The 27,283-nt window shown below is 40.1% G+C and overlaps 1 protein-coding gene across 1 annotated transcript; it reads left to right on the top strand.

The window, feature by feature from the left end:
- The first annotated feature begins 2,694 nt into the window (after window positions 1-2,694).
- On the top strand, window positions 2,695-25,682 carry DLX4 (distal-less homeobox 4). Its single transcript, XM_015810387.2, has 3 exons — window positions 2,695-3,100; window positions 17,807-18,000; window positions 24,517-25,682. The coding sequence occupies exons 1-3, from the start codon at window positions 2,695-2,697 to the stop codon at window positions 24,766-24,768; spliced, it is 852 nt and encodes a 283-aa protein (XP_015665873.2). The 3' UTR covers window positions 24,769-25,682.
- The last annotated feature ends 1,601 nt before the right edge of the window (window positions 25,683-27,283 follow it).

Genomic DNA, 27,283 nt, shown 5'->3' with positions numbered 1-27,283 from the left:
CTTCTTCTTCTTCTTCTTCTTCTTCTTCTTCTTCTTCTTCTTCTTCTTCTTCTTCTTCTTCTTCTTCTTCTTCTTCTTCTTCTTCTTCTTCTTCTTCTTCTTCTTCTTCTTCTTCTTCTTCTTCTTCTTCTTCTTCTTCTTCTTCTTCTTCTTCTACTACTACTACTACTACTACTACTACTACTACTACTACTACTACCACCACTATTATTGTTTTGTAGAAAAAGTATTCAGTTACCAAAAATACTTTGCTAAATTTCTGTATACCAGGTTAATGTTAGAGATTCAAAAGTAAGGTTACAAATTCTACCTATAAAGAAAATCTATATAAAATGTTTTATAGATGGCATTTACCACTGCAAGGTCAGCAAAAATGTTTAAAAACACGTCTAGCAATTGTTGGAAATGCAGGCAAAACCAGGCACGTACTACCACCTTTAGTGGATTTGCCCTAAAGCAAAAACATTCTGATCAAAAATACAGTACATATGTGGTTAGAGAAAATGTTAAAAAAAACATGTAGATTTTAAGCTGGAATTATTTCTTTTAGGTATAACCTCAGAAAACTATGATAAGAAAGTATACATCTAATACTACATGTACTAACAGCAGCAAGAATTACATTTGCACAGCATTGGAAAAATGAAGAAACACCAGCTGAAGAAGACATAATTAAGAAAATTCTGGACTGTGCGGAAATGGACAGGCTTATATTGAAAATGAAAGGAAAGAAGAAACAAAATACTTTCAAACATGGGATACTTTTTACAAATGGCTAGAAAAATGGAGCAGAGAATAGGAATGGAAAATGTATTATTATATGAATATGTGGACCCAGACAACATATTGTTTACTAAGCATGAGAGATTTGTAACTATAAAAAAATAATAAAATATATTACAAAAAAAAGTAAGGTTACAAATTCTGGATTATGTTTTGATTTGGGAAAGATATTTAAAACAATTGGAATAATGTCTGCCTAATTTTCTTGTCTAGACTGAGATTAATGATGGTTGGTGACATTGATGTAGAGAAGGACATTTCAAAATTCATGTGGTTCAATTCATGTGAAAGAGTAATTACTGCAGTAACCTTGATAGGTGGTCATCCAGATACTGCATAAATCTGTACAATGAGGAACAGTCCACCTCCTCACATGGAAGGTTGTATAGCTGACAATTAACATTCATCGTTAGAAAAATCTTTTTGCTTGTAATTTAGGCCAGTGAATACATTTGGAATTCTAAGGATATGTTATGGGCCCATTCACAAAATGGTTGGATATGGCCTATCAAACACACACACACACATCATTACCAGCATGCAAAAGGGTGAGATTGTATCCTCCAATTTTTATTGTCACATGTGCATACTCCTTTTCTACCTGGGACAAAGTTTATTTAACTATGAAAATCCTATTCAGGGTTTTTGGTTTATCATGAAGACTTTTGCTTTGGTGCAACCCTTAATTTGATGGCCCTCTGTCCTCTTCCAGCAGTCCAATGGTAGAGTCAATACGATTCATTAAGAGAGAGAGAGAGGGGGGGAGGGAGGGAGGAGGAGGGGGGAGGGGGAAGGGGAGGAGACCACACAGTGACCATGATCTCTTTTTCATGGCCCTGTCAAGGTCCCATTCTGGGAAGCAATTGAGAAAAGAACTCGGTGGCTTCAATCTCCTTCCCTTTTTCCTTGAATTATTTTATTCTGTCATATGTGACTCTTAGGAGGAAAAAAAGAAACCCCATCCTATCCTATCTTAAATGTGTTGACAAACATTCCATCTAGATTCCTTTTCACATTTCTAGAGGGAATTGGCCAGCGGAGAGGGGAGAACTTGTCCAGACCTGTTGATAAACTCGTTTCATATTTAGACGCTCGCTTCCTCCGCCTCCCCCATCGGTATTAATTAACTACTGTATCGTTTTCCCCTGAATTTTAGATAGTCCTCCGCCTAGTCCAAGGGTTGACAAACATTTGAAGTTTGACTTCCTCTCCTTTCCCTCTAATATAGGTGAGAAAAATAGACGTGCCTGGACCTGTTGTGCTCCATCCAACCCACCGCCTTATTCCCCCTCTGCCTTCCCCCCTGGGGTGGGGGGCGGCTGAAGGAGTTGCTTAGCCGGCTGGGTGGGCGGACCTTTAGAGGGAACGCGGCGGCTTTTTCGACCGGCTGGCGAGGGCGAAGCTTTGGAAGGGAGGTCCCCAGGGGCTCGGTGACATCACGCCGCGGGCGGGCCAATTGGAGGCGGCAAGGGGCGGGCTCGGAGATGAAAGGAGAAGGGGGCGAGACGGGAGGGGTGGGGGAGAAGCGTCCCCTCGGTGGTTTTCCTCCTCTCTTGTGGGACCCGGCGTGGAGAAAAGAGGGCGCTCGGGGGGAGCTTGAGGGAGAAGGCGAGGAGCGGGCGTCGTTGCTTGGACGCGAGCGACGGAAGGGCCCGAGGAGGCGGCGGAGCGGCAGCCGCTGCAGGTGGCAGTGTAGACGTCGGAGCTTCCCTTTGCTTGACACCAAGGGCTAAGGAGGCGGCGCTGTTCGAGCATGAAGCTGTCTGGCAGCGGCAACATTGGTAGCGGTAGCCGCCGCCGATCGCTCGAAACGCGGTAGTGGCCGGGGCCGTGGATGAGGCGGTGGCGGCGGCGGCGGCGCCTGGGCGTTCTCCTTGTCCTGCCGCGGAAAGTCCCGCAGACCTTTTGATGATGACGATGAATTCTCTGGCCGAGAGCCTGCTGGGACCGCCGGACCCGTCTAAAGCGGCTTTTCTGGACTTCGGGCTGGGTCCTCCGCCTTCTCCTCACCAGCAACCCCAGCCCTCGCAGCCGCAGCAACACCCGACCACCTTGGCGCCTCCATATTCGCTCCAAGCCTTGCATCCGCTGCCGCCGCCGCCGCCGCCACCGCCGCAGCAGCCTCCGCACGACGGCGGTGTCTTTCCTCCTCCTGCTTCCTCCTACGGCAGCAGACCCCTGGCATATCCCCCTTACCCTGGGGCAGCCGGTGGCAGCTCTCACGCTTTCTACCATCACCACCACCACGGCACCTCCTACTCGCCTTACCAGCAGACCTCGAGCGTCTTGGGCCACGGGACGAGGCTGGAGGAGACGGGTAAGGGGAGGCTGGCTAGCTTGGGCGAAGGGGTGGGAAGCAAGCCCGGGGCGGCTAAACCCCTCGCCCCATTCGGGGGTTGATGCAATCTCCGTTATTTTATCTGGGTGGTAGGTTTTCGACATTCGTAAGATCACCCTTGAACACCTGTCCAGAATAGCCCCTTCCTCGAGCCACCGAAAGGTTGGGCTACAACTCTCCTTGTCCGAGACAAGAGGCCCATGGCCTCAGGAGTGACGAGAGTTATAGCGCAGCACCCCCTGAAAGGAAAAGGCTGAAGGAATGTGGGCAGAAATGTGCTGTTTTCAAAGCCTTAGGAGGGAATGGAATAAATCAGTATTAATGTCCGCCACTAACAGATAATGTTGCTCCTTTCCTTTTCAGGTTTATTTTTTGGGGGCGGGGGGGGGGAGGAGAGTCGAGTTGACATGCAGATTACGAGTTAGAGAGAAAGATACGAATTGCCCTTTTTTAAATTAGAAGTTAACCTGAGTTTATTAGTTCGAAAATAAATCTGAGGTCGCAAATTTAGCCGAGACTTCCCCGTTCCATTGTTCGCAAAGAGGGTAGAGCCAGCCTTGGCCTCTCCTCCTGGCATGAAAGAATCCCCAATTCCTCCTGGGGAATGCGACTCAAATGTGGATCGAAAACTTAAGGCCACTCCAAAAAGTGTCAGGGGGATATATATATATATATTGCATTTACTCAGTATAAAATCTGCATTGCCCGCCATTTCGTTTGCAGCGCTCTTAGACGAAGCTGAGTTGAAGCAAGCATTTTAATTACTGCACAATTATTTACAAGTACCGGCGAGGAATCTATGGGATAGTAGTCTAACTTATGTGGGGTCTCTCTTCCCTGCATGCTCTACTGGCAGGCTCTAACGTAATTTAAGCTAAGAGAAAAATAATAAACACAGTGCAACATTTTATTCAGAAATGCGACCTTTTAGAAAATGAAAGCAATTTTGCGATGAAATAAATTACAACCCATTGTGTTATGCCACTCTTAGATTGTATAATTAGAGGGACAGATCTTAACTTGACTAAGCTATCATATGGATCCTGAAATAGTTTGCACGTGATTCAAAAACTTCTTTCAATGAATATTTATCCTCTTCCTCTCGCCCCCCCCCACCAGTTTTTTTTCCAAAGAAGCAGCATTAGTTTCCCTTCTCTGCTTTTCTCCCCCTCACCCCTATCCCCAGGAGGAAATAGTCTTGCTCCTCCTGAATTACTTGTTCCTGGGATCCATTTGATCAGCATCAAAACTTCACAGGGCCATGACTGAAGCAGTGGCACATAGATCGAAGGAGGAGAAGGGCAGTCCTCTTGGGGGCAAAACTGGCAGCTCTTGAGTAATGCACCTCAGATGCTCAAGCAGCCAGAGGAGGAAATCTCACTGGCATCTCTCCTTTAGGAACTGGGATGTTGCTTTCCAGCCTGCCTGATCATGATGAGCACTGCTCATCAACCAATTCAACACTAGGTTGGGAAAGGTTACTAGGTAGAGTTTGGATTTTAATGCATAGTTGGGCAATGACAAAATAATGTGCAAGCTTTCAGAACTCTTAATGGAAGAACTGGTGCAAAAATGCAAGAAAACAGTAAAATTGGTCATGCTGAAAATAAACTTGATGGGAAGGATCAGACTGAGGAACAGAAATTGGCCTAGCCAGCTGGGGAGAATAAGCATTGCAACCTCTCTGAATAGTGCCAAATGAGAAAGGAGCATGCCTGTAGCTCAGTGTTTTGCAACTCCCAGAATTCCCCAGGCAGGCAGCATGCTGCCACCAGTCAGCATGCAGGCTGGGGAGTTCTGGGAGCTGAAAACCACACATCTTAAAATTGCCAAGGTTGAAAACTTCTGCTTTAGCAACTTTGGTTCCTGGATGCTATTCTGCTTTGAGACTTGGCTTTCAACTGACTTACATGCCTGTGGTACTCTTTCAAGGTTGCGTAAGAGACCATGGACACCTTTAATATATTTTGTTTTGAAGAGACTAATCCAGACAAATGATGATCCAAGCAATTTAAATATGATATGTCATTTATTTCTGACCATTTCTCCCTGCTGCATTTGTTTATATCCTTCCTGGAAACTTCCCTTTCCTCCCCAGCCCATCTAGATTGAACATGCCTCTGGGCACTGCTCTGTTGTGTTGCTGGTATTCATAGCTATGTCAAACAACCAGGTACACTGAATTGCTCTATAAATAACTTACTACAAGAGGTAGACATTGTTCAGGAAGTCACCTGGAAAAATTCAATAGCAGCTCAAAGGTAGATGGTATGGGACTGAAACCTTTGTTAATATATATGCAAAGTGTCTCTTCCCACCCCTACTGCTTGGCTATTTTCCATCCTCTTGATATAGTGCTTCTAGATGAACAGGAATTAAGCCCTATTTTTTCCTGGCTTAAGTCTTAACCCTAAATCTGGTCTCATCTCCAAGTTTTGGACTTCAATCTCTATAAGTTCCTGCATTCAATAAATTGAATTGGATATGCCATATCTGCACCTGACAATTTACATTGTTTTACTCCCTCCACTTATGTATACTTTTTAATTAGCTTTCTAGCCCAAATTCCCCTTCAAGGAAAAATATACTTTCCATTTCCAGAATGTTCCTAGAAACATTTATCTATTTATCACTTTGGATTGGAGGTTACTACTCATTATCTTTTGGCACAGAAAATGTACTCTTTTGTTTTTTATTTTCTACCATCTTTGTTAAGAACTTTCTTCCTGGCCTATGTTCAAGGACACTTAGTCTAATGATATAGGAATTCTTTCTTGCCAATCTCTTCTTCCACTAAAGGATGGCATTTTATTCAATATATATACTGTATATTCAATATATATACTGTATATATTCCCCCCCCTCCATTTCTGAAATAATGAATGTTTTAGAATGCACTAGTAAAATATAAAAAAGGTTACTTTATTCAACTATAGTAACTATAACTATATTTAAAACTCGGACCAGTGTTCCCCTTTCTAATTCTAAAGGTATTCTGACTTTAAGGTTAATTCATAACCCCTAGGCTATCTGTCTCTCCCCACCACCAGCACCCACCAGCACCTGTCCAAACTTCACAGAAACCTTTCCTAGAATTCCATGAGATTAGTTTGTCAGATTTAAGGGAAGCTCTTGTTAGCTTCCCTTGATGAAGGCTGTACACATGTGAAAACGGTCAATTTTCAGAATTGTTCAGCAACCAACCACTGTCAAAAAGATAAAAGGAACTCAAGGGCATTAGAGATATATAGCGAGACATCTTTCCCTGCCAAAATAAAAACAGGAGGTTTTAATTTAAGCATTATTAAGAGTGATTTACTTGCAGTACTGGCAATACTGGAAGCAAAATGCATTCCAGAGTTGGTGAAAGGCAAAGAGACCCTTCTTCATTCTGTGGAGAAATAGCCTTGCCCTCTTTCTGCAGAGAAAGGAATCATTGGATTAGTAATGTCAGTTCGTGCTCCCTAATGAAGTTAGGTGTTTATTAAATGTCCCTTATTTACTTGTACTATATAATTTTTTTTTTATTTTAATTGGTACCTGTCAAACAAACAAGTAAAAGAGAAAGCGTCTTGCTACTATTTGAAACCAAACGCAGCAGCCAGCGAAAGTGGTCCCTTGCTGCTCCTTTGATTGAGGAAGTAAAACTATTAAAGGCGAGACAGTAGATCCCACCGGCAGCTAATTAATTAGCAGTTATTAATCGTTATGAACCTGAAGAGTGGGAAAGGGGGGGGGGTCCACGGCAAATATCCCCAAACCAAGCAGCGAGGTTAACCGCGGTTGTGGTGGGTGCGCACTCACTGAAGGGGTTGAACGATCTCCATTTAGGGGACACTGAGTTTAGGAACCGTATTAATTTTCACTCCGGTCTGTGGATCCGACTAGGCAAGGCGCTTCGTTTTTAACTGCCGATGTTTTCCAGGTTTGTTCGGAAGAAGCTCGCCGCGGAGGGTCTGTTCCCCCTCGCAATTTACTGCACCATCCAGCTGTTGCTGAGACAATGTATCAGCCACAGAAACTTTCTCCGACGAGGTTTAGTCTAGCGTCACTCACCGCAGTGGTGGAGAGCCGGTCTTCATGTTATATCGGCCGAGCAATATAACTAAACGTGTTAAAATCCGTAGGAGTTTTTCTTTTTAGGCCAGATCCATTCGCTAAACCATAGAGTGACCGTGGTTTATTGAACAAAACACTCCTGGTTCGCACAATGCCTAACCAAACCCAAACAAACCTATTATGGTTTGATTCGAGTAGGAACGCAGCCCTAGACTGCACTCCTAAGCGTATTTCCCAGCAAGTTAGTTCTACTGAATAAAAGGCCGTTCGCTTCTGGTTGAATGTGCTTTGCCTGAACTCAGCGCAGTTTTTGCTTGAAGTTTATCGAAAGATCAAAAGAGCAGGAAGTGACGATCCCCTTCCACTGTCCAAGGAGGTGGATTTCCTCCAGACATGGGTAACCCATCTGGTACACTCGTAATCTTTTGCCATTAAAAATCATTCTGGTTGAAGTCGATGGGTGTTTAAATCAAACACAGCTGGAAGGTACCAGGTTGTCTATTTCTGTGTCTTTCCCTTTTTAAGCCATAAATTATTTCTTCCTTTGTGGGAGTCTTCATAAGCATTTCAAATGTCTTCTCAGGGCACTTTAAAAACATAGGTTGGATAAGAGGCCAGGACGCCATAAACCAAGGAAGTCGGCAGGATTTGACGCTGGGGGGGGGGGGGGGGAAATCTAGCAACAACTTAAGCGATCGAGACAATGGCCTCGTCCATATAATAAGCTGAGTCTTCATGAGAGTTGTTTGTTAAGTTGGTTGCATCTTTGAGGCAAATGAAGGGCGACGTCCAGTACCTGTTTATTCGGAAACAAGCCCAAATTCATTTCACAGGCCTTTTTTTTCTCAGTGCGTGTCATCATTGCAATCCTTACCGATTTTTTTTTATTTGGGGGGGGGGTAGTGAACCAGCTTGTGTAGAATTTCTCTGAGAAATTGAATTTCATCGGGGAATTCAACAAACCTGTTGGATTTGTGCTGTATGCATAGCACAGTTTTGTGCGGGTTTTTCGTTTTTTTACTTTTTGGAGAAGAGGCCCTATTAAGCTGGAAGGGATCTCGAATAGGTTTGCTAGACGGCCATAAATAATAGCAAGCAAGTGTGGGGTTCTAAGAAAAGAAGCTATACAGACAGCATCTCTACACAAGCAAAATATAAAGAGGTTGGTCCCTAAATATACGCCGCATTTGTTTTAAAATATGCGTGCAATCATAGGAGAAAATAGAATGTATGTGTGTGTATATGTATATATGTACACATCCTTCCCGCAACAGGTGGACGCTGGGGCCCTTGGACTCGTCCTTGAAATACACCCACGGCCCACTAGCGCTTGAGGGTCGCTTGAGGTGAACCGTGCAACTCAGAAGCGATGCTGGCCTGAAGATATTTAAAATACCTTCCCCCACCCAAAGGAGCGGGAGTCATGGTGCCCGAACCATGAAATGGACACGTTGTGAGTCACAAAGAAAAAGCTCACTTTGGTAAGGCTACGCAGTCTAGTTTTGGAACCTGGACTGACCTTTCTTTAATTTACGCGAAGCCAAAATTCAAACGGATTTACGATGTCCCACCGCCCTGCGTAAGATACTAGTGTCCCTGGCACATCTGCCTCGTTTCTGTTCTGTTATTCTTCTGCCTGATGCAGTGGAAAATTTTAACTCCCTATTAATTCTTACCTTTACCTTTAGTGAGTTTTAGCTCTAAGTTACTGCTAAATCTTCAATCTTCCCTAATTAAAAGCTGATTTAGAAATCGACGTTTCAGGTAGATCAGCGAATAAAAATTTAAGGTCTCTTTGATTTTGATTTCCTTTAAGGGACACGGTTTCCAGTTTTATTTAGCGAAGATACCAACCATCAGATTCATCTTCTCTCTGCCAAACAAATTTTACTTTTTACGTATTTGTAAAGGGATGTATAATTTAAGGTGAGCTGGTAGAAGCTAAGTGCCTGGCAATTTATTTAAATGCATATTAGTTTATTGTATCTGACACTAGTTTTACAGTAATTAGCAGTTATTAAATGGAGGTAATGGGGGCAAACGTGCCAGTTTTCACTTAGCATTCTTATAAATTTCACCTTCCCACGCATTCACAAGGTTTCTATTATCTGTCTCGGGCATATTATTCTTGTCCTTATTATTCCAAGAAGCCTGCTGACAGACAATAGAGTTCCTTTCAAAAAACAATAACTAGGGGAAACCCCAAACCAAGCCCAAGAGGTTAAGAAACAGTTTATATAATACAGTGAAAAAGCAGGCGTGTTTTGTGAGAGAAGACATTATTATTAACCTAACAGACGGTTTACAAAACAGAGCGCAGGCATTCAAGTTTCCAAGTTTCCAATAATTCTTTATTACACAAGATTATTTCTAGACGAAAGAGGGGTGGCGTTTAAACCTTCTTTACTGTCCCCTCTGATTTTCTACTCAGGTTGGGAGATGCCCTAGGAAAAGCTAGTGTCTAAGCATTACATGGTTGAGGATTAAGAAGGGTTCTGGCCAATGATTTCCTCCCAGTCCACGGATGGATAACAGACAAAAACAACCAATTTGCATTGATATTTCCAGCTATTGGAGAACTCGGGTTGGATCAGAGTTCCAATCCGAGTTCTCCAATCGAAGTGTGTGTGTGTGTGTGTGTGTGTGTGTGTGTGTGTGTGTGTGTGTGTGTGTGTGTGAATAGCTGCAGAAGGAAACCCTTCTTTGGAGGTCGTCAAGTAGCATGAGGTCCTAGTGCATTGTCGCAGACACAATTTTCATAATTTGCTTTTATACACACACAACCCTGTTCTGTGCATATGAGACACTACTATACTGTATGCATAATTACAAAGACTGAATATACTTGAAAGAAGAAAAAAAGAGAATAAATGCATAATTCAATAGGTTTCTCTTCCACTCCCCCCCCCCTCGTCTTTTAGCTTCTCACCCTTCTGGGGGCTTCTCAAGCTGGTGTAGTTTGGAGAAAAAACACACCCCATCCCGAAACACAAACTTACTAGCCAGCCCTAAATGCAATGGTGTAACTGATAGAACCAAACCTGCAGGTCAATACCTAAATTTTGAAAGAAGAAATTTGGGTCTAGCTAAAGGGGAGTCCCGTTGAACTTGATAGGGCATGTCTCGCCCTGCTTGCAATTAAATCTCTGGGGTTTGCAGGTCCGGCTCCAGCCCGGCGGATTTTCGAACGATCTCTCTCTTTTCTTCCAGAGAACCAGTTTGAGGTGTGGCGCTCCTTTTTCTTTTCTTTTTTTTTATTATTATTACATTTTATCTTTTTAATTAGGGTAGACACTGGGCCAGGCGTCTCGGAGTTTGGTCTTGGGTTGATTTTTAAATTAAATTATTCCTTTAGGGTTTCGGATGTATCTTTTAAAACTCCGCTCTCCGCGGGCTGCGTGGAAGAGGTTGGCGCCTGTTCAGCTCACACCCCAGGTTGATTCGCCAAATTAACAGAACCCGGAGCTTTTTGAGTTTGCTTTTTAATTGATTCCCAGCCAGCTCGAGAGAATCCTTCGAGTTTTAGGGCTTTTGTATCGCGATCTCGTGTGTCGTCAGTTTGTTCAACAATAATAAGCCCGCCCGACTGAATTCAGCAAAGGCAAACGCCAGCCAAGTTGCAAAGGGGGGAAATAGGGGGTGAGAGTCCCTATGAGTAAAGGCCGCCTTGGATAAGCATTGTCGATTAATTCACTGAAAGTGGTGGTATGCGCAGAAATAGGGCCGAACTTCAGGGGAAAGTGGTTTGGGGAAGAAATTGCGACTTCTTAAGCTGTTCCGCTTCTTTAGCGTTTAGATAGATCAACGCCGGACTCTCCCTTCACCATCTCCTCCAGCAGCTAGAACTACTGAAATCCACTTTTAATCATCATTAGTTCGGTTTAAATCGATTCGATGCCAATCAAATTGAATCATTTAATTCCTCACTTAATAGATTCTTTATTTTTATTTTTAAAGAGTAGTATTTTAAAGAGTAGATCTTTTGGGAATATCAAACTGGCTGAAATCATCAAATGCTCACTTGACACGTATGTCGCCCTCACGTTTTGAAGATGATGGTGATGATGATGATGACGATTAGGCAGAAAGACAAGGTAAATAAAAGGAAAAGAGAGGGCGAGCCTATTAAACTGACCAAACTCAAATCCAGTTATTGGGTTTGAGTCAATTGCAATTTAGCTGGCTTCCAGTATTTCCCCTACATCTGTTCTGCAGGGCAGATTAATAGCATCACCCAGCCATCGTTGAGATGCTATAAAAATATTTGGGTTGATACTTATTGGCTGCAAATAAGCACTCCCATACTTAATGTTCCCCAGGAGATTCCCCTGTCAGCTTTCATCTCAGTTGTAATATTGACTTTCTCTTCTGTGTTCAGAGCGTAGTAAACGAGATTTTATTTAAATACTATATAATCTGCCTTTGAAGGTAATGTCTTCCAAGGAGGTAGACAATAACATTCAAAAGTATGTAATTACACTTTAAACAAACTTACAAAAACAATATTTCCTTTGTATTCTTGTCCGTGTTGGGAAGAACGAAGAAAGGCTATAGATGGATTTCTGGTTTCTGCCCTGCTGTTTTTTATAGCATACATAATTTTTGCCTAGGATTGCAACACTTAATGCAGTCTAAATACTTTTACTCAATTGATTTGTTTGGGGAAGGGCTTGTCTCCCAAGTAAGTGTGCACATAACAGCAGCCACCTTAAGTAGATGTGCCTACTCAGAAGTAAGATCATCAGAGCTCTGTAGCCATTCCTTCCTCTCCCCTCAATGTTGAAACGCATCTTAAAAGTGACATGAGCTTTTCTCTCCCCCTCCCCATATCTTTATCTCCCCCTTCTTTTTCTTAAGGGAAAAGTTGATTTTGTTTCTGCCCATGTCCTAATCATCTCCAGTAATGTCTCCTGCTTTAAACATGAATCATTCACTTTAACTGGAACATGAATCAACTTTGTAGTGCATACATACATATTCTTATGACACCCACCAAGTCTCCAATTCTTCATCCTTCTGGAAATTACTTTTGGGTAAAGCTTGCAGAACAGTCAGCTTAGGATAACTTTGAATTCTGGTCATAAACTCCACAGTGCTGGGTCTTTATTGGGATTTAGCAAATAATCAGTATGTCATTCTATAGATTACAAGCTTTTATTCTCTTAGCAATGGGTCTGACCTTTATAGGTGTAGAAGTTGTCCTTTCAATGTTACTAAACCTTCAGATAGTCTGCCCCTTACACTTGCTGATGCCTTTCTGCTTTGCCTATATGAAAAGCAGAGGTTTACAACCTAAGGCCCAGGGCCAATGAGGCCCCCATAAGCCTCCAAAGGCATTCCGTTATTATGTGACTGAATCAAATAAATAAATATGAAACTAGAAAATATATGGGAATCTTATTTTCATTATAATCTCAGTGTCAATTTTGATTGTTCCTCCCATTACTTTTGAGAACACAGCTTCAGGCATAACTTTTTCCAAGAGTTGTGCATGCAACACCAAGTCCATCCTTGGGTACTTCTGGTTTACAGAAAACTCTAGTATATTAAGTCATAATGTCAAGCTCCAAGGAAAATCACCATGGTGATCATGATTGAGGATAAAGGTTCTGTTTTTTGTACCGCATCTGGAGGTCATCAGGTTGGGGAAGACTGGAAAATGAGCCAATTAAAGTGATTAAGATAAAAATCCAAACAAGATTAGGAAATTAGGCACACTCTAGCTTTGTAGGAATATTAGCTGGCAAGCGTAGATTGTATGAATCTGGTCCAATGCAAGATGTCTGAGTCAATTTGATTGCTAAATTTGAATAAGCTGTATTATTAATACTATTGGCTGTATTTGCTACCTTTCTATTGAGTGAGATAAGAATCGTGTTTATAATACTTAGCATAATAAATCTTATAATTTTATGTTAGTGATAGTTTTATCCAATTACCCTAGGGATGAAGAGCTTACTTCCCATCAGGTGTAATTGCTGAATTGTAATTTCCAACATTCTTACTGTTGATCATACTAGATATGCCTCTATGAAATATAATTCAGCAATATCTGGGCCATGGGCTCTCCAACAACCCAGTAAGGAAAGGTAGTCATATAGATGGGATGACAGCATTCACTTCTCCCTTGAACCATTGTATTTGTGGCAATGGCTGTCCTGTGGGTTTAGCTTGTAGTTCAATGTGTTAGGCAAGAGTGTTAATTCGGTAAATGATGCTACAAGAATCCAGCCAGTGTTTTGGTTCATTCACAGTTCAGTGAGTTGGACAATGCCAAAAAAGTCAGTTCCATAAACTGTGGTTCAATTAACTGCAGCTTAGTAAACAAAACTAGTTTTATTTTCATGGTGTTAAAATACAGTAAATATGTAGCTCTCCTGTGGGTTTGTAACCATTGTTTTATCAGGAATTGTACTCTTTGCTGATTTTCATCTTATGCATGGTTATTTAAAAAAAACCATTGCATATTATTTGTCCTATGCATTTTGCAGACTTAGATTTATGCTCATCTGGATGTAAGATGCATTGAAAACTTTTACTTTTAAGGAAGGATGCCTGGATTTGCAAAATGCTCTGAAAAACTGAAACATCATCAAGATTTTCAATCAAATAAAAAGTTGCTGAGAAAGAGGGGGAAAAACAATCCACTGCTTTAATATATGGGATGCAATTTTAAAAGAAAGCACATGCTAATATTAAATTAGAAGGGTAATTATAAATGTAGTTTATTTTCTTCCTTAAGTGCTGTAGTACAGCAAATTCTCTGACAGCCTGAGTGATTTTTTTTTAGTTCTGCCTTGCACCTTTCTTTCAGGACAGAAGCTTAAGAAGAGGTATCTTTAAATGTCGCCTTCCATTCTCCACAATCATATCTCTGTGAGATAGGGTGGCCCAACATTATTCAGTTGGTCTCTATGGCAGGGAATACACTTGTCTAGGTCTCCGTGCTCATAGACCCAGCCTTTTCCAATCTGGAGTGCTCATTAGATTTCTTTGGGGCAGAGTTTCTCAATCTTGCAACTTTAAGATATGTGGACTTCAACTCCCAGACTTCCCCAGATGATGGTGCTTAGGGGATCATGGTAATTCAAATCCACTGCTGCCCCCAGAATGGGGATGAATTACATTCCAGGTGAGGCTTTGTGTCTATGCACATAACCACTTATCCAGGCCTGCTTGATTTCTCCAGCAATAGAAGAATTTACCAGGACTGAAAATTATTTGTACGGGTGTGATCCCATCAATGCACTTTTTATTTCAGCAATGGGGCAGCACCAATCCCAGGGGTGAGCTATGTTTTGCAATTGAAGTCTACATTTGGTCTGGAGTAAATGGTTTGTTAAGGATACATGGTGGTCAGGGTTGAAATAATGATTATGCATGGATTAAATTCCTTGTTTTGATTTCTTTCACTTGCATTTTCTTTGTTCTTTTAAGCCATGTTGAAAGTCCATATTAAACTGAAAGATAGCAAAAAAAAAAAAAATAAGAAAAAAACTTACATTTTAAGGATCATGCTTTTTTTTTTTTTTTGTAAACCAAGGCAATGCAAAAAGCCTTTAAAAACAGAAAAGCAAATTTTCAAAAAAAAATTTAAAGTGTTATTATCTGTAAGGAAGTAGTACCTTGTGATTCCCTTCTACTGTGTCTATATTTTTTTTCAGCTTGTCAAAACTTTGCGTCCTCTCCTCTATTGTGGCTTCTCCAGTAGCACATGGATGTGGTTTACTGAGGCATCTAGGGAGTATTCTTCCTTAAGCTGAAGAGTTTTGCTCTTTGTACATGAGCGGAGTTTCTTAATTAAAATCTGCACTGGTGAGAATTAAAGGCAGCCCTGCAGAGGGATCTCTTCTTCTTCTTCCCCTGACACAGTTTCAAACCCTGAGATGAGGGAAAACAAGGTCTCTGACTGGGCCACAACTGTTCTCTGAAACTGTTTGCATTTTGTGGGCTTGCTTTCTTCTGCTCAATTGTTTTCTCCTGGGGAAAGAGCAGGTTTTTAAAAACACAGAGGATAATGAGGAATTCTTGTCATAATGCAGTAAGCTTGGAATGCTCATCAAATGTAATAGGCTGGAAAGAACTGAGTACACAGGCTAGATTCTTTGCACATTGTTGTTGTTTTTAGCAAATTATATCAGTAAATCAAAATGCACGGAAAAGAAATGCCATTGATCAAACACACTTTTTAACTTTAAATTTTGACCTTGTATCTTTCGTTCCATGCCCCTCTCTCAGCAGCTCCTTCCTTCCTTTTTAATCCAGAAAATTTGAATCTTTGAGGTTGAAATATAAAGTGATGTCAGGTTGATTCCCCCCCCCAAAGGCTTAGCTCTTTTTAAGACAAGATAAGCTTTTTGTAATAGATTGAATTTAATTGTGCTGCATCAAATGACCTTAATAAACATTTTCTATGTGAGTTCATCCATATTGTTTACAGCCTGATTGACAGCTACTTCAGTAACATGTTCTTGTTATTTAAACTACAACTCCTTCTTGCTTATGTTATCTCAATCAATGAAAAATGACTTGGCCAATTTGATGATGCCATAGTGAAAGAATATTGTTAATTAGCCAATCAGATCAGATTAGAATATCACAAAGCCAGTTCAGGATGATGGCATTCCTGCTTCCCTACATTCTTAATGGCTGTGCTTTTTCATCGTATGTTTGCATAGGGCAGTCAACTAAAGCAATGGCCCCCGACCTTTTGGGCACCAGGACTGGTTCCATGGAGGGAGGTTTTTCCACTGACCGGAGGGCCTGGAGTTTTGCATGTTGCCTGCATCCTGCGGATGGGGCTTCGCTTGTTTGTGTGGCCTTTTTCTGGCGTGTGACGGACTGGTACTGGTCCACAGACCAGGGGTTGGGGACCTCTGAACTAAAGTGTTTTGAGACTGCCAAACACTTTTCTGAAAAATGTGTTTGTTGGATCAGAATGTCAGTAAACTAAGAATATACATCTTAATTGCCAAATTTCTTTCCTCTGATCACAAGTATTTCTGAGGCATTTGTTTATTTATTCTGTTGAATAATCTTTGATTATACTCATTATTTGTGGTGGAAATCTACTGGAGCTCGAATTTTCCCCCCAAATTCCCATGTTAGCCATTTATTCAGGGTACACCCTTACCTTCATTTAAATAGAAATCCAATGATTAAAAGTTCCTTTCTAATTGTTTCGATAGTGATTCAAGAAACATCCTTGAATGGCATGACAATAGTTCATGGTGGTGCATTCTGGGAAGAATTATATTTTCCCCAAGACAGTACATGCACATTTAGGGGATTCTGGATCCACATTTGTCACTGATCTCCAGTGTTCCCCTCCACACACACCCCTAAATGGGTAGAAATGCCTGGGAGTCAGAGTGATCTATGCCCAGGTCTAAATTATTGTATTACAGTCTAGATGCAGCTGCCCTTAAAGAAGACTTGTAAACTCCAACTGATGCAAAAGGCTACCAATCAGGGCTTAAATATGTAGCAAGACAATGTTATATCCTTGGACTAAGCTTATCTTTCCAGATCTTCATATGATTCGATAATTTTTTTCAGAGTTCTTTAATGGTAAAAAGAATTATCATCATTCAGAATTCGGTAGCAAACTTGTTTTCTGGATGACTGTGTATCTTGGGTTCCTGTCAATGTGTTCTTGTTGGGATCTATAATTCCCATTATTTAATTGTGGCAAGATCAAACAGTGATTTATTAAAGGAGTCCATAAAGATAAATAATATCCATTCTTGGTAAAGGAAGCAGTCAGTTGTAAGTACATCCATATCTAAATTGTTTCTCAGTTTAGTTTTTTCACTGGAACTATCAGTTGCTGAGAACTGTCAAGTTTTTGGAATTCATTACTCTAAAGGTATATATACCACGGGGTCTTAAATTTTGCCTTTACATAGATTTAATTTTCAGACTGGTAAATTAGGAACAAGGACCTCTGAGCATTCACAGAGTACATTTCCATACAACCTATCCACCATTTATCATATCCATTATGAGTGGTGAGTATTCTGGTCAGATATGATATTCTTGGTACCTTTCCATTTAGAATTAGAATTTGATTTATGTGTACAAATGGATAAATGGGCATATGCAGAGTGCATTCTGAATACCAAATTATATCGTAATAGTAAGTTGCCAAACAACATTTGTGGTTATTATCTGAGAAATCTGACATAGGCAATTGCATCATGTTTCACTGAAATTTATTGCTTTGTTGTTACTGAAAAGTGGCAAAGAAGTTGCAAAGTCAGAAATCCAAGGAATTCACCATTATCTTTATAATCTTGCTTCTGGGAGGCAAAGCAGTGTACATGGTGCTTTCCTCTCCAACTTTATCCTCACAACAACATCTTATGAGGAGGATTAAACTGAGGGATTAAAAAAAAGGCCCAAGGGTGCTTCATAGTGGAGTGGAGGTGAAACTGGGGGTGTTTTTGTCCAGCAATTCTGTCAGTAGCCCCATGTTGAATCACCTATTAGAAAAAAATGCAAATAAATATTGACACAGGTATGATCTCAAGTCCGCTTAAAACCAAACAGTTCAGCAGCCATTGATGTTGGCTTCAGCTACACATTGAATCTTACTTTTCTCTTTAATTTTGTTTCTTTCAAAAGAACTGGAGAAATCAACCATCATAGAGAATGGAGAAATCCGCATCAATGGAAAAGGGAAGAAAATCCGGAAACCACGTACCATTTATTCTAGCCTTCAGCTCCAGGCCCTCAACCAACGCTTCCAACAAACCCAATATCTGGCATTACCTGAACGGGCAGAATTAGCAGCACAGCTGGGCTTGACCCAAACACAGGTGAGATGCTCTATTGATTTATACTCTCTACTTGTTACCCATCAGTCCCTGTTTTCTGAGAGTATATATTATGAGGATAATCTTCACAACATGCCTGTAAAATTAGTTAGAATGAAGATGGTGACTTGCTTAAATCTAGCTCTTTCCATCTAGTAGATGAAACAAAGTTGCCAAGTGTTTTTCAACCTTGGCAACTTTAAGATGTGTGGACTTCAAGTCCTAGAATTCCCCAGTCAGTCATGCTGGCAAATTTTATGCTGGCTGCAGAATTCTGGGAGTTAAAGTTCACATATTTTAAAGTTCTCGAGATTGAGAAACACCGATCTAGAATGACAACCACTGGGAGGAATATTTGATATCAAAAAATCAATGGATAGGAAAGAGATTAAAATTTGTTTTATCCTTTATTGGCTTTTGAAGGGTGCAGTCTGGATTTCTGTTCTAGACTTTAAAAATGAAACAACCATTGGAGTAAGTGGGCAAAAAAGACTATAAATCAAGGATGGAGAACCTGATTTATCGTGTTCTAACTGAACTTTAGCTCCCAATAGCCCATGTCCCTGTTGGCCCTCCTACTAGGCCTTCTGAGAATTATACTTTTCTCCATCTGCTTGCATGCTAACTTTCATGGGTAATTGACCTGAAAAGGGATGATAGCTAATGTTTTTCACATTCAGACCAATCTATTATTATAGCTGCTGTTGTAACCTTGCTTTCCCCACTTCAAGGCCAAGTACGAATGCTAATATTATGTTGAGGAGTATTCTAGAGTCCCCCATACACTTCTTACTGAGCTGTAGTTCAGTAATAATTAACATTATTAATTAACCTGATGTTGCAGAAGGACTCTTGTAGATAAATTTCAGAAATTCTGGCTTTCCCAGGTTATCTTATATTTTCTTCAGAGTTCTTTGATTTTAAATCTTTGGCCCCTTCCCTGGTGACTTAATTGTTGCACCATGGCTTTTAAACTATGATCTTTGGGGAAAGAAATTGCTTTCTTGGAACAGTATAAAAACAAAATAAGTAACGAAATAAGTAGCACAATAAATAACACATGGAACAGTCTATTTGCATCAAATTTAAACACTGCAATAGTTTATTTTACCATTTTGGCTGGTAGCATTGCTTAGGTAATGGATTTGCAATCAGCAAATTTTGGGAAACTCAGATGTACACCCCCTGGAAAAAACACACACATCACCTTAGGAAAACAAGTTTAAATGTGGGGGAAAGGAAATCTCCAATCAGCTGGATGAGAACTGAAACTGAGCATGGTGGTTATAGAATATGGACTGATCGATAAAAGAAAGGAATATGGTCATTACAGGAGATGTTAGGTACCAAAGACAGATAGAAATGAATTTCATATAGACATCAACATTTCATAGCAGATTCTATGGGTACAATGTAGTAAGTTGATAATAACTGCAGCATTTGGCGTGTTAGAATCACTTCCCAGAGGACGCTGCATTCTATCTTAATAAAATAGGACATAAGTAAGGATGGACAGATGAGTTGTGAGAATAGGGGAGGTTGTCACTGAAGATATGGTTTGGAAAGACCTGGAAGTCTTCCAAGACTTAGTGCTGTCAAAAGTCCCTCACACACAACTGCCTCTTTTACAGATGGCTAAGCCACTTAAAGAGATAATTTGAGACAGATGAATGGCACAGATGAGATCTTAGCCACAGGCATTTAAAAATGTATTTGGACAAAGAAGAAATTCAAGTAAAATGGTGGAATCTATGTGCTTTTGGAAGGCAGGATGGCAGAATTCTAAAGCTATGAATTGTTATAAATAAATGTTCTTTTTCCAGATAGAGCATTTACAAATCTACTATTGATATATCAAAAAGTGGATGCTTGGTCTTCTTCTACTTATTTGTCCCTTGGAATGCAGAAACCAAACAGAATATTGCCAGCCAATCATCTTTTCCCAAGAGACTCCTCAGGTTATGACTGTTCTTGAAGAAATCGTCTTAGCTTCTGGATGGGTGTGTGATAGATATTTCACAACGAAGAACTAGTTTATAGAAATGGTAATACACAAGGCCAGGGAGACACTTTCATGTGAAGCAATGTTGTGCACCTACAGAAATAGATTCTTCTGCTGTATATGATGTGCAAAAGTTTACATTTTTATCCATCATAAATAGTTGCATGGACATTAAGATCATTCCTCATTTGTTCCTAAATGGAACACAAACATGGTGTCATAATCAATTTTTTTTTCATATTCTCATGCCTTTATCTCATTGCCAGTGCATATGTGAGTGAGGCTTAAACTACAGTTATACCCACATTAAAGAAATATCCCCCCCCCACACACACACAAACCTCAGCACTGTTCAAGGTCAGCCTCAGGTAATGTAAAATCTGCTAGACTTTGTTTCTAAATTGAACTTGAAACAAAACTAGGATGGGGATCAACAGAGGGGACAGCAAATCTCACTTCACTATAGTTTAGGGCTAACAAAATGATGTGTGTAGCCTGCTATATATCAGCAATCTAAAACTTGCACTTGCATGAAATTTCTCTTGGGGGTGTAGGCTGCTTTTTGGGCCACAAACAAGAGGTACTTCTCTATTTCTAGAACCCTTTTCTCTAAATAAGCAAGCATTGCCGTATCTCACTGACACATTATTAGTGCTTATTTTTAATCTAGTTTCTATTTAGTTAAGTATTTTTCACACTTGACAGCTTTTAAGATGTGTTGACTTCAACTCCCAGAATTCCCCAAATAACATGCTGGGAGTTAAAGTCCACACGTCTTAATATTCTCTGATTCAGTTTAATTGTTTAATTATGTATAATTATATATAAAATTGCTTTTTAAACTTTACTAATTATTTTAAGGATATTTCTCTGCATGAAAGGCTTAAAGTAATGTTTCTAGTAAATTAAGTATCATTTCTAGGTGCACCACTGCTAAACAACCTTCTACTATTCTCCGAATCTTCACTGAAATCAAACTATCAATTTGAATAGCGTTTATGGGGATCCAGCCCTTGGATGCAGTGTTTCTCAATTGTTTCTCTGAAGCTGGCTGGAGAATTCTGGGAATTGAAGTCCACACATATTAAAGTTGCTGAGATTTGAGAAACACTGACCAATTAAAAAAATTGACCCATATAGTACATTTGCCTACTATTAAAAGGTTCCCCAGCCTTTTGGTTAAGATGCAGGTTAAGTGCGGGCCAAGGCAAATAAGTTATATCTTCTGCTTTTAAGGGTCTGTATGAGTAATGATTACTTAATAACACTAACAGTGTTATATATATGAAATTGTGGCTTGTCAACTCAGTAAAAGTGGCTTGTTCAATAAAAGTCCTGGATAAACTTTTTTTAAATTAGGAGCTGGAGGTGGTTTCAGGGAGGTTTCTCTTCTTCTGGGCTCAACGCATATCTTCTTTGTCCGGAAAATTTCCTTCTGGGCACACAGGCTTTGCTGGTTTCTGATGCAGTACAAAAGCTTTCAAAACCTGTTTTCTGGGGATGAAAATGGGATGAGTTCACAATGTAAGCAGCAAATCCTTGTTTAGACTACCTTTTTTGGAGTGTGAATGAAGGAAATCTATATCACAGCAAACATATTTTTGATGATGTTAGACTTTCTTCCATTGCTGAAGTTTGCAGGGTTGTTGCTTGGATAGTTCAAACAGGATTTGCTCACATATATATTGATGTATTCTCATTGTGTTTCTTGCTCATTGTTTATTTTATTCTATTATTTTACTTTTGTTTACAGGTCTTTCCTATTTATTATTGTAAGCTACTTAGAGTGGCCTAACAGCAAGATAGGTGGCAGATAAATTTAATAAATAAATATGGAGGGAATCTAAAAGAGGCCAATGAATGTTGTTTGAGCATGCTCAGTAGCCACAGCCCAGTTTGATCTTTGCTGGGGGAGGGCAGAAAACTATGAGAAGGATTGAATTATCAGAATTCTGACTGGCTGCACTAGGATCTGCAACATTATGCTTTAGCCCCATTGGTTCTAACTAAAAGCACATCTAAATATTCTGCAAAACTGTTAGTATAGATCAATGTTTTTTCAAACTTAGCCACTGTAAATCGCATGGACTTCAACTCCCAGAATTCTCCAATCAGAATTCCAGTTAGGGAATCCTGGGAATTGAAGTTCACACATCTTAATATGGCCAAGTCTGAAAACAGCATTGTAGATGAAACATACCAAGGATTCTTATGCTAATGATAGGCTGGATCTTGGTTTAGGCCACACAGCACTTATTGATTTACTGTGATAGTGGGAAAAGCTCATGGCCTTTTAATACCCGTCTTTCACATCACTTGGAATTGCTCAGGTAGATTTAGCTAGAAATGCTGAGACTTGAACCTAGGACCTTGTTTTCAAAGTAAGTGTATTTATCACTGTCTCTGGCTGAATAACAAGCAGAGCTTTATCACTAGACTTAAAAAAAAATAACCACTTGAAAGGGGTAAAGCTAATCTATCAGATCACAATTTAACACATTTTAAGAATATTCCCTTCCTTGTAATTCTAGCTTCTCACCCCCACCTCCACCCTTCAGCAGTAGTTTTGTTTAGAAGACAGCCTTTCCTTTTTGCTGGTTCATAGAGGTGAAGCAAGGAAGATCATACAGGGAACAGAGACATTAAAAAAAGAAATAGATGCCAAAGATAAAATTCCAGAGATGCAAATGCAGGGTAAAGCTGAAGGAAGAAAGCAAGAGATGCATAGTGTCTAAAAATGATAAAGACTGACATCACATTCCTTTTCCTAAAAACTCACTCCTTCTCCAAAATGCTTAATTTCCAGAAGGTCCAGCCTAAAAGATGTTTTTCTTTTTTCAGAAAGCTGCAAGCTTGCTATCTTGATTCTAAACTCACCTTCTGTATTTTCTTTTTTGCATTTTAAGTTCTTATCTGACGCAAGGCATGGCACTCAAGCCAAATCTGCAAACTAATCAGAAAAAGTAGCTTCTCCGTACCGACAAGGGCCGCGGGGGGAGAGTGGGTGGGGTCTCTTGCTTCAGACGCCTGTAGTTTTCCTTTTCCTTAACATGCCCTGAAGACCAAACTTTACACTTTGCCCTCCTTCGATGTTTCCACAAATGCCTTTGTGCAATCGGCTTTAGGGGTGGGGGAAGACGGGGAGGGGGGAGGAGCCCTGCTTGAAGGAGCCGGCTAGGGTTAGTCTGCAACAGGGAGCCTGAAAAAGACGTGTGAGAGCAGGTTGCCTGAGAAACGTTTACAACCCTGCTGCTCGGTGATCTTTGCAAAAGTCCCGGGAAATGGGGCGTTCCCGTTTTCCATTTTACAGAGGAGGGAATTAAAGCAGAAGGGAAGAGACAAGAACACTACTCTAAGGTAGCAGACGCTACCCAACGATCAACCTTTGGCCGTGAGGGGGATTTATATTTGTGTGTGTGTGTGTGTGTGTGTGTCCATGTGTGTACAAACATGTCATCTTTCAGTCTGAGCATCCAAGGATGGTAGCAAACAGTAAAATGCAGAGTACAAAAATAATTCAGAGGCAGAAATGAAAACCAGTGCAAACCTTAATTATCAATTACAAGTCAGGGAAAAAAAATACATGTTTTGGGCACACTTCCAAAGGAAAGGGGACTGGGTGACCAATGCAACTCCTATGGGGCTGTGCTACATACTTTGGGAATGACACAGGAGAAGGCCTTCTACTTTGTGCCACATGGGTACATCTCCAGGGTAGACATTGTCAAAAGGGGCACGTCCACAGTTTGTAATGCTCAAGCAGGTTTGCGGCAAAAGAAATGGGCCTTCAGACAATGTGGATTTAAGCAATTTATTGCCTTTTTCAATATAGGCACTATGTGACTCCAATATTTTATACCATTATATATGAAAGCCATAACTTTGGGGAAAGGCTGGAACTGTATATCCAAAGGCCTGTACTATACAGTATGCAATACTGTTCCAATCTGTGAGCTGATTTCAATTTTACTTTGCATTTTGGCAAGAGATATACTTAACTGATTCATGTCAGATTTAGCAATGGGCATCATTTTTACATAGATGTCTACCTAGGGCTAGGTTCGTGGCTTATACCTGAAATTTAGGTGAACAAAATCTTGAAAAGATGAAAGTATGGTGACTGCTAACTTTTCTTAGATACAGAACTAATGGAATAAAAATCATCCTTCAGAAACTTTTTAAAAAGTATATCTTGAATCTAAAGAGCATGACATTTTCTTTCTTTCAGCATTTCCAACTTATCCAACAACAATATCATTTGTTATTTTAAAGTACCACAGTATTCAAAAATTTTAAGGATCTTGCAACAAGAGTCATCTTGCAAAACCAATGAGAAAAAAAATAATTTAGAATTCTTCAGTCTAAAATAGCTATGAGTAGAAACATTAGGTAGGGAGAAAATAAAAGCCGTTAAAAGTAGAAAAATGTAGATGCAAAAAGTTCTAGATTAAACTCCTCCCAATTTTACTGTAGCTGTTCATGCGTTCTCTGCTTGCACCCATTTTCTCTTAAACCAGGTCAAGATTTGGTTCCAGAATAAACGTTCCAAATTCAAAAAGATTATGAAGCAGGGCTCCAGCATCCAAGAAGATAATTTACATAGCTCTTCATCTTTGTCCCCATGTTCTCCCAACATACCTCCACTTTGGGACATCCCCATGGCATGCAAAGGACCTCCTCTGCCTTCTAACACCTACATCAACAGCTTTGGACCTTGGTACCAACAGCCACAACACCAAGATGCCATGGGAAGGCCTCCAGTGATATGACAAAGACAGAAATTGGAATGTCAGACCATCTCATGTGCCTTTTTCTGTAAATCTCTGACCAGCATTCCTGGTATAGGGAAGTGGGACAAGGGTAGAGGAAATGGCTTCTTTGAAGGAATTTCCAGTCCTTTCCCCTTGACAAGAAGCCCTCTAGCTGGAGATGATTGCCCATATATATTCCCTTCTCTGATCCAGACCATGTCTAACAATGGTGACAGAACATGTGAAGCAGAGATTGGGAAAGGGCCCTAGACCCCCTTGATTACAAGTCAGGAGCCCCTGAGGAGAACCTCTTCAGTGGAAATTTATGAAAACAGTGCCTGTGTTATGGTTCCAAAGATAAGCTCATGAGTAACATGGCCTTACACAGCATACTGTATAGTTGTATTAGGAATATTTTTGTTGCCATGAGTTGTTGCTTCTGGCAAGATTTCTGTGCCTTAAACAGTTTCAATGACAGATATCAATGAAATTGGTGTAAGCTTTTTTCCCCTACTGTAGAGCTTCAGGAAGGGGTGAAAAGATTTCATTTTTGTACCTGTGTCCAGCATGCAGCTAGATAAAGGCATAGAAGCATTTATTCTATTTTTATGGCAATCTTAGTTTAGCTGAACAGAATTCTATTTCAGAAAGGTATTAGAAAAATGGACTGCTGAATCGGGTAGAAATTAAAAAATGAAAGTCTATGCAAGGGGCAAGGAGTCTTGAGTTTTTCTGTGGCCACTGGACTCCATCTCCTATCAGCATGTCTGATGATCAAAGAGGATGGGTTTTGAAGTCCAACAGTTTATGGTACAGTTCTATACCCTTTCGAACAGTGGCACAGTATCATGATTTGGGGAGTAAAATGCTGGTTGCTCTAGAGATTTCTTCTCTGTCTCCCTCTTCATGAGATTAAATTGGCAAGTACAGTATAGCCCAGGGGTAGGCAACCTTGGCTCTTTTATTACTCGTGGAACTCCCAGAATTCCTGAGCCAGCCATGCTGAGGAAATGAGAGTTTCCAAGCTGAGCCATGCTGGCTCAGGAATTCTGGGAGTTGAAATCCACATAAAAGAGCCAAGGTTGCCTACCCCTGGTATAGCCCATCAAAATGTGTTCAATATTTTCTCACCTACAAAATAAATTATACTTGTAGGTAATGAATGACTATAAGTAGCTCCCAACTAGCAAACATCAATAAGTAGGTTTTGAAAAATGCCAATTTCTTAAAGATTATGTTTAAGAAACCCAGAATTGTATTTACAGTTGACAAAAAGTTTGTGGAATGTAATCCCCATAGTCGCCTGATTAAGTTTTGAAAAAAAAAATCATATTTGTTTCAACAACTGTATGAAGTCCTCCCCATTTGAATAACTCTACCTGAATAAGTTTAATTTTAAGTACTCTTCAGCATGCTTTGCCAAGCAGAATGACAAATGTTTTATTTATTGAAACAAAACTTTTGGTATATTGTATTGTTTTCTCTTTATAAACAGAATGTAAAACTATAAATATTTTCCTTTTTTTTTGTACACGTGAATTTGTTATGCCTTTTCTTTATTTGGCTTGCAAAGTGTGAAGCTTAGATTAAACTAGAGTTGGTGATAAGATAAAGGATCTTCATGTTAATTCCTGCAAACTTAATTCATGGGTGCAAATAACACCTTTGGAAGCATTGGTCTCTAGCAGAACATACATGAATTTGGTAATTTTGTAACAAAAATACTCTTGTGGAACTTCACACATATGCAACCATTCTTGTTGGCTTGCTTGAAATCTAGAATTGTTGGACCAAAGTGAATGTCTGAAATATTATAAGAGTACAAATTTGATTTAGCCTGGGACTGAACAGAGTCTATTGAGAATCTGTTGGCGTTCCTGCAGCTCTACCTTCTTTCTCTAACAACTCAAGTCTGACTCTAAGATTGGATGGAATGATTTGTCTGAGACAATGAAATCCATTCCTTCTCATCTCAGGATCATCCCTCTTCTGAGGCAGAATGATTTAATCCATTAGGGAAGCAAAACATTACTAATGTAATCTTTGCTATTTTTTTATTTTCCTGAAAGGACACAGAGACAGCTTCTGATATTTTCTGTTGGGAACCAAAAGTTAATTGGATTACTTTACTTTGTGTCTTGTCTTAGAAGAGGTATTATTGCCTTTCTGTTGCAGGTAACAAATGCCCAAAACTTACTGTTGCTTAAAAAGAGTTATTTCCCCCTTACATCTAAGCCAAAGGGCATGAATATCAAAAGTCAGCCAAATTATTTGGTCACATGGAGAAGAGAATCTCACAAGCTCATCTTTCCATCTCTGATGGGGATATTAAAAAGTAAATATCTATTAAATGTCTTGCTCTCTCCATGTATGACAGTTGATCACTGCTCTCCACGGTTGGTATCCGGGCTTATCATAATTGGGCAGATGCCAACAGAGATTTAGTTCAGAGTCTAACATTAATTCCTGCATCACATTTTTTTTGTTTAGCTTTTAAACTTTCTGCCTACTGACCTACTTTCTCCAAATGAAT

This window comes from Protobothrops mucrosquamatus, unplaced genomic scaffold (genome assembly GCF_001527695.2).
Source record: "Protobothrops mucrosquamatus isolate PMUCROS unplaced genomic scaffold, P.Mucros_1.0 scaffold10, whole genome shotgun sequence".
Classification (NCBI taxonomy): domain Eukaryota; kingdom Metazoa; phylum Chordata; class Lepidosauria; order Squamata; family Viperidae; genus Protobothrops; species Protobothrops mucrosquamatus.
This window is presented reverse-complemented; position numbering and strand designations above follow the sequence as displayed.

Bases quoted from the DNA above. Each gene is read 5' to 3' on its own strand.
- DLX4 (XM_015810387.2), top strand. From the start codon at position 2,695: ATGACGATGAATTCTCTGGCCGAGAGCCTGCTGGGACCGCCGGACCCG. The intron at 3,101-17,806 runs GTAAGGGGAGGC...TTCTTTCAAAAG, and splicing joins GACGAGGCTGGAGGAGACGG to AACTGGAGAAATCAACCATC. The intron at 18,001-24,516 runs GTGAGATGCTCT...CTCTTAAACCAG, and splicing joins TGGGCTTGACCCAAACACAG to GTCAAGATTTGGTTCCAGAA.